General features: G+C 40.3%; 1 protein-coding gene across 2 annotated transcripts; it reads right to left on the bottom strand.

Moving 5' to 3' along the window:
- Nucleotides 1-356: 356 nt before the first annotated feature.
- Nucleotides 357-7,236, bottom strand: ttk (ttk protein kinase). Of its 2 annotated transcripts, none has more exons than XM_057045033.1 (25): nucleotides 7,097-7,236; nucleotides 6,574-6,661; nucleotides 6,270-6,492; nucleotides 6,036-6,142; nucleotides 5,796-5,936; nucleotides 5,550-5,664; nucleotides 4,995-5,076; nucleotides 4,778-4,899; nucleotides 4,491-4,569; nucleotides 4,284-4,383; nucleotides 3,977-4,199; nucleotides 3,719-3,825; nucleotides 3,476-3,625; nucleotides 3,263-3,384; nucleotides 2,925-3,055; nucleotides 2,699-2,825; nucleotides 2,401-2,493; nucleotides 2,156-2,313; nucleotides 1,900-2,051; nucleotides 1,699-1,823; nucleotides 1,477-1,551; nucleotides 1,210-1,386; nucleotides 850-946; nucleotides 697-782; nucleotides 357-614 (listed from the first exon to the last, which is right to left on the bottom strand). In XM_057045033.1, the coding sequence occupies exons 2-25, from the start codon at nucleotides 6,659-6,661 to the stop codon at nucleotides 546-548; spliced, it is 2,949 nt and encodes a 982-aa protein (XP_056901013.1). In that variant the 5' UTR covers nucleotides 7,097-7,236; the 3' UTR covers nucleotides 357-545. The 2 variants fall into 2 exon arrangements, with proteins under 2 accessions (XP_056901013.1, XP_056901012.1); XM_057045032.1 differs by having other exon boundaries at nucleotides 3,239-3,384; nucleotides 7,097-7,235.
- Between the last annotated feature and the right edge of the window lie 233 nt (nucleotides 7,237-7,469).

Raw genomic sequence — 7,469 nt, 5'->3', positions numbered from 1 at the left:
AATTTCACCTCTATCCCAATTGATCAGAAATTCAACAGAAGCTATCAAGGTGGTCATTTACCAACATATTTTGACATATAGTATTAAAGGCAGTAATCATCTGAAGTTACATAACATAGTAGGTTGTATTCTGATCAAAGCCCCTCGGCCTATGACCTCTGAAAGATCAAAATCCCGCTGGAATCCAGAACATTGACAGAATGCTGATAATCATGGTTCCTTAGCCCATTATAATTTCCAGAAAATTTTTATTAAAACCCATTCATAACACTTCAAGTTGTTTTGTTCGCGGACAGATAAACGAGAGCAGTCACATAACCTCCTTGGCAGAGGTAAAAAAATAAATAATCGACTCCTGAAGATACAGACTGTTTATTTGACAGGTTTGCGTTACTGTACGCTTACATTCAGGGACAGGAAAAGATAGTTTGAAGAAAAGTGTATAGATCTGTCACGCCTACTGAAAACAGTGGAACTGTACCAAAGTGTTTAAGAGGTGTCAAAAATATAGAAAAAAAATAGACTATCCATATTTTCCAGGATAGTTAAGAGGGCGGTTTTGCACACTCTGCCACATCCAACCTATGGCCGCTGCTGCACATTTTTGCCAGATTCTACAGGAAGAAGAAGAAAAAAAAACTATTTAAATAAACATATTACTGGAGAAAGTTTTGTAATAAAAAAAACGTTACATACATTAACGGCTCGGGCAAGGCTGTTTGGAGATTGGAGAGCTGCGAGGTCTGTCAGGATCTTCTTTAAATCACCATTACATGGAGGCACTGAAGCAGAAGAATTGTTAATGCTCTACTTATAGAAGGAATATTGCAAGTATTTTCACTAGTATACCTCGTTGCGGTGACATTTGTGGTTTTAGCTGAAGGTATGGATGCTCCAGCAGTTCAGCAATACAAATTCTCTCTCTGGGGTTTCGTATCAGACACCGCTGCAATACATTATTAAAAACAGGACCTCATCAACTTAACCTATAGATATGTTAGTCACTGTGCAATATTTTCAAACCAATTATATACAGGAGTCAAGAGTCATTTATAAATTGCCCAGATGCTGATCAACACAGATGTTCTCAAAACATTTCTATCCACCCATGTTTTTTCATGTATTTTATACATTGTATACAACAGTTTTCCTCATATACAACAGTTAGACACCATTTTTATAACGCCTTCAGTGAGGCGATCGTCTCACCTTCAGAACATCCAGCAGGTCCTTCTCTGGTATATCTGGAAAGTCAATCTCGTGGGAAGGATCAATTATGGCCTGCAGCTTGGCAATCTGATTTGTGATGCTTTGGAATGGTGTTTTTCCATACGTCATGCAGTACAGGATGCATCCAAGGGACCACACATCTCCTTTGGGACTTATCTTTAGAGGACAGGAAACAAATATTTCAGTGTTATACTGTTGTAAAATTGTATAATTCCTTTAAATGTAAAACTGGATTGAGAGGGAAACCTTTGAACGGGCTTTTCCTGGCTTGGACGAAGTGTCTTTGATGGCTTCTGGAGGCATGTAGTTCAGGGTTCCAACCTGTTTTTGTTAAATAAGCATAGATTTTCTCTTTGGGCAGTACAACTGATGCTACATAATCCTGATTACAGTAAATTTTATAGACCTCATTCAACAATTATTGCAAATTCTCAAGAATGAAGAGAGTGGACATGACCTCAATCTTACCTGTGAATCCTTCATAATACTTGTAACATCAGGCTGGATTCTGTTGGCAATGCCAAAGTCAATCAACTTCAGTGAAGCATTCACAATGACAAAGTTCGCTGGCTTCAAGTCACTGTGGACAATACCTGTACACCGAACATATGAAAGATTTTAGCCTTCAAAATATAATAAAGAATTATGGAGATTAGACAGAAGGCGGACCATGATTGTGGATAGTTTGCACAGCCTTCAGCATGTTCTTCCAGTACATCTTTCTCTCCAGGGGATCCACAGTTTTGCGGTTTCTCAGCCAAGTGTTCAGATCCAAGTTCCCACATTCCATCAGCATATAGATGCAGCTGTTGGTTATCTCACTGCAAACACATTAACAGGCACATTAGTAGAAAAACTACACTATATAATATTATAAAAGGATAGAAAAACTTTAATTCATTGTATTGTCAAAAGGATTCCATACTAGTCGTATAGCTTAATAATTTGATCGCTGTATTGCTGCAGGTGATTCAGATGCTCGATCTCATTCTTGTAGCTCTCTATAGTCTGAGAATCGGCTTCCTCCAGGTCAACATATTTCACAGCAAAAAGCTGGTTCTTGTGGTCACGAACCTGGTAGACCTGACAACCAAAACACAATTAAAGCAATCATGAAGTAAAGGTGAAAACGTCACAAACACAGGATGCGAACGGAATATTGTTATGTACCTTGCTGGAACCACCACGTCCAATCATCTTAAGAACAAAGAACTGTTTGCCCTTAATGGTGATGGATTCATTTGAAATTGAAGTTAATGAAGACTAAAAAAAAGAGGCAAGCAGAACGACAGTTCAGAAAGAAGAAAACTTTGTAAGGGGGAAATTTCTGTGCTTCCTCTCTCAAGGACTAAAGCTACCTGCATGTGATTCAATGTGTTTATACTTGGATAGAATTCACATTTTTCTTTTATGGTACATTATGTCTATTGACATGGAGAAGCTTCTTTTGTCTGAAGAATAGCTCTACCTGTGGTGTTTGGAAAGACGGTGTTTGACTTATTGGTGTGAAGGGATGCTGAGCTGGTCCAGTTCTGTGTGGTGCCACTGCAGAAAATGGTACTTCAGGGGCTCTTTTAACAACAGGCGTCACAAAGCTGAGGGAGAGAAATTTTACATTTTGATTGAACTTTAACGCACAGCAGAGCCATTGTAACTGTAATCGTGTGGTGTGTAACATTAATCCGTAAAGATACCTGTTTGCATTGTGGATGGAAGAGCTGTTTGGGGTCTGGCAAACACTTTGTAAGTGTTGTCTGGATGGAATGGGTATTAACTCTGGGACACGAGAAATGGGTCCGGGCTCAGGGGGTGTAATGCGCTTTTCCTGGAGGGAAAAAAAAAAAATGAAAAAAGGGGTCATGTTTGACAGTAAAGCTAAATGAATGGCACAACACATTTTTTTTTACTTCTAATGGAATCATTCTTAGTTTGACCAAGAATAAAAACTCTCCGATCAAAACCAGTTGAAATGGCATCAATATTATCTGGATGTGAAAGAATATCCAACCTCTGGAGAAACGTGCCGACTGACCAAGGTTGGAATCTTCCACTCAGAAAGAGGTTCCCATTTGGGGCCTTTAGGCTGTTCCACTGGCCGAGCAGGAACATGCACTTCCTGGTTTCCCCCAGCAGTGGGAAAAGTGACCGGTAAACCTGTTTTCAAATTCCGAAGGCAAACATTGAAAATGAAACATCACATCACTGACAGACAATGTTTCCCTTGGAGGACTCAGAAGATCTGTACCTGAGGATGGTTCCTTTTCCTCATCCCTGGAAGGTACCAACTGTTTTGCCCCAGTCTTTAAATTACTGATGGCCATCTCGAGGAGCTGTGCTGGTTTGGCATTCATTGCCTGGGCTTTGTTTAGGATTGAAGTGGCTTTGATCACATTACCTTTAAAAAGAAATGAAGGAAGAAATGTTGCTATCTGTGGATTCCACATTACCAGTTTACACTATAGCCAGGCTAGGCTGGAGGCCACGGTACCTTGAGAAACCTCAAACTGAGCGTGAGCGATGTGGACAAAGGCAAACCCTTTGCAGTTGGATCGAGCAACAATAAAGTGGTCCTGCGCTTCATCTGGATCTTCAATCCTTGAAAAAAACAAATACACATCTATAAAATATAGATCACTTTCCTGTAAATCACGAAATTTTATTAAAATGTATAACTGTTAATTACTAAAATAAGACTTTAACAACATAACACTCATGTTAACGCTTCAGTATTTGGATCCATACTCACCCTCTGAGCTCTGCATAACGCACCAATATCTTGGCATAACTGACATTTTTGCTGAATTGCTGTATCTGTAACTTGGAAAAGACTTTAGAATAACAGTCCTTGAGTTTATTGAGGAGGTTGATGTCCGTGTGTGGGTTGCCTCTTCTCTCCAGATTCGTCAGGTAAGCCCAACATGACTCAGGGGAGTTTGTTTTGACCACCAGGTCGAAGTTGCCAGTGACATCTGTGCGACACAGGCGAGATGCAGTGTTATCAAAGCTGTATCTGGGTTCATACAGACAGTTTGTTTTACTGTAGTGTGCAGTACCATCCAGTTTGGAAGGGTCTCTGGTGTGCAGGAGTGTAGTGGTTGAGTCAGCAGGTGCCTGGTCCTCCCATGGGCAATAATCTGGGTTGATGACTTGCGGCTGAAAATGCACAGGGATTATTAAATCTTAATGGATTTCTTCCTCCACAAACACCAACTGCTGAATCCTATGCCACTAGATTCTTTCTTGCACTGGTCCATACTCACGTGGAGATCAGTATCAGGAGGATCCCTCTTTGAGGATGACAGCCCGAGCCCTTGAGTGATGCTTGAAGCAGACGTTTGCCTAGAACAAAAGACAATACATTTTAATGATGTCGGGACAGTTGAATGAGGGACCTTAAATGTAGCAGCATTATGCAACTATTGTTTTAATGTATTGGAATACATAGGAAGTGATTTTCTGTTTTTCTTTTCTGATTTTTATATTTGTCCATAATCTGTTCCATTCAACTTTCTTCAAGACAAAGGTGATCTATTGATCTGAAGTTGACCTTGATAAACTGTTGTGGATTGATGCATCACTTCTTTTAGAGTTTTTCGCGCTGATATAGCCATCATCTTGATCATCATTATTTTCAGGTATAGAAAATGGAACGATTGGGACTCTCCCTGGCTGTAATACAAAGGAGTAGAGTAAAATTACTAATGAAGAAAAGGCAGTGAGGTAACAACATGTGGCAAAACTCAGGTAGGATAGAGCTCACTCACAATGCCAACAACTCTCTTTCGTTGAGATCCAGATTTCCAGCCTGGAAGCTGGTCATCTGATGACCCGGTGTAGGTCTCTGACCTGCAGGAAAGAGATCAGTATGAAACATTTTAATCATTACAGGCTTCATTAAGGCGGCACGGTGGTGTGGTGGTTAGCACTGTTGCCTCACAGCAAGAAGGCCCCGGGTTCGATCCCCGGTTGGGACTGATTGGGGACTTTCTGTGTGGAGTTTGCATGTTCTCCCTGTGCCTGCGTGGGTTCTCTCCGGGTACTCCGGCTTCCTCCCACAGTCCAAAGACATGCATGATTGGGGATTAGGCTAATTGGAAACTCTAAATTGCCCGTAGGTGTGAGTGTGAGAGTGAATGGTTGTGTGTCTGTATGTGTTAGCCCTGCGATTGACTGGCGACCAATCCAGGGTGTACCCTGCCTCCGCCCATTGAGCTGGGATAGGCTCCAGCCCCCCGCGACCCTCAGTGGAGGAACAAGCGGTAGAAAATGAGTGAGTGAGAGAGGCTTCATTAATTTAAAATAAGCGTTTTCATGCTTACCCAGAATTAAAAATACTGTAGAGCTGCAAGTCACCAGTCCCATCAGAAGTTCTGCTAACTTTCTGGAATACAGAGCCTTTCTTGACGGAGTCATGCACGTTACTGTTCGAAGTCACTGGACAGCAAAGACAAGAGTTACTACCGTATGTCATTAACTTTTTATTGAACTCTATTGGGAAATTAACAACAGAACATGGACCAACTTACCATCCTTTAAGCAAAATAATATTATAAAAGAACACTCACTTTGTATATTTTCCTTATCCTCTGAACAGATGTGCGATTTTCCACCTTGCATACTCTGCAAAGCCGTTTCAAGGATTTCCTTTGGTTTTGCACCCAGTTCAAGAGCGTTTTGCAAGATGTAAATGGCTCTCTTTGTGTTGCCTGGTCACAAGATATAACAGCAGACAATAAGATCAACAGATACTGTGTCATGCCAGTATTTTTGCATTAAAAAAAATTAATAAAAAAGCTTATCTTTACCTTGTGAATGTTCAAACTGTGCATGTGCAATGTGGACAAATGCAAAGTTCTGACAATGGGATCTCGCAACTTTGAAGTTGGCTTCAGCTTCATTGACGTCTTGAATTCTGATCCAATAAGAATAAAAGTAAAATGGCCCAAAACTCTCCCAAAGTAATGTGTACAACTCAAATGAAGACAGGAGTATTTTGATATGCAGGCAATAACTGAAGTATAACACAAGTGTCTACTCACACTTTAAGCTCTGCAAATCGAACCAACATCCTGGCATAGCTCTCATTCTCACAATGTTTGCACAGTGGCATATTGGAGAATACTCTGGTGTAAGAGTCAACCAGCCTGGTGAGATGACTACCGTCTGTGTAGGGGTCCCCCTTCTTCTCCAGGTCCATCAAATATGAGCGGCATGATTCGGGTGAATTGGAGCTGATAACCTGGTTAATATTGTCCGTGTCATCTGCAACACAAGTTAGAGTGCATTGGAGGTGTGGATATATAACAGATGAGGTATACCCATCATCAAAAATACTTATATTACCTTCATGCAAAGACTTTTTAATTTTGTTCAGCTTTTGATAAAGCATGGCGAGCTGCTGTTTTCTATCAGTATGCTCCTCTTCCTCCATCTGAAACGTAAAAGTTGTATCATGACAAAAATTAATCGGGAGTATGTACTTTGCATATTTCTGGTGGATTTGTGTTGAGTTTTTAATATTTTATTCGATAATGATTGCCTTCTATTACACTTTTCTATAAATAGTTGAAATATGCGTGTAGATGTACATCTAGTGCAAAGCGATACTTAATGCGACATGATCAGGGAAAGTTGATGTAACGGATTAAGCATTACACACAATGGAATCTTTCGTGTTTACAATAGTAGCGTCAGTGCTAACATACGCTAACATATATGCTAACATGAGCTGACAAGTTAAAAGCAAAGCTAGCGATGATGGACAGTTTTGACCCGCTGGAATGAGCAGAGGCAAATACCCGATCCCTGTTTAAAGGCACATTTAATAATCTTTAAAAACAAAATGTCATGCTAAGAAGAAACTCACCGTGTTTATGTTGTCAGTAATCTCCTCGCACCGTGCCAGCGGGAGCAGGAAAACTCAACAGCTAGTTTTCAAATATGCCACTTCCGTCCAAAGTAGTTGCTGATTGGATAGTTGATAGTGACGACATGAGATATTGACGGCAAGGCGTTCTCTCTTCTTTGTTGGTCTTTAAGGCAGTTTGCTTCCTTCTGCTGGACAGGAAATAAATAACAGTTCTTATTAAATCTGCTATTCAGACTATTCATTTGTATTCCAATGCTTCAATTTCCAATCAACCGCTCTGAAATATGGAATTTGTTGACAAAGATTAGATTCGATAAAATATATGTCTGAATGAATAAATGGGGATTAGACAGGGCGAAACAAAACATTT

This window comes from Takifugu flavidus, chromosome 10, assembly GCF_003711565.1.
Source record: "Takifugu flavidus isolate HTHZ2018 chromosome 10, ASM371156v2, whole genome shotgun sequence".
NCBI classification, from domain to species: domain Eukaryota; kingdom Metazoa; phylum Chordata; class Actinopteri; order Tetraodontiformes; family Tetraodontidae; genus Takifugu; species Takifugu flavidus.
The sequence above is the reverse complement of the archived record's forward strand: the minus strand, read 5'-3'. Positions and strand labels throughout refer to the sequence as shown.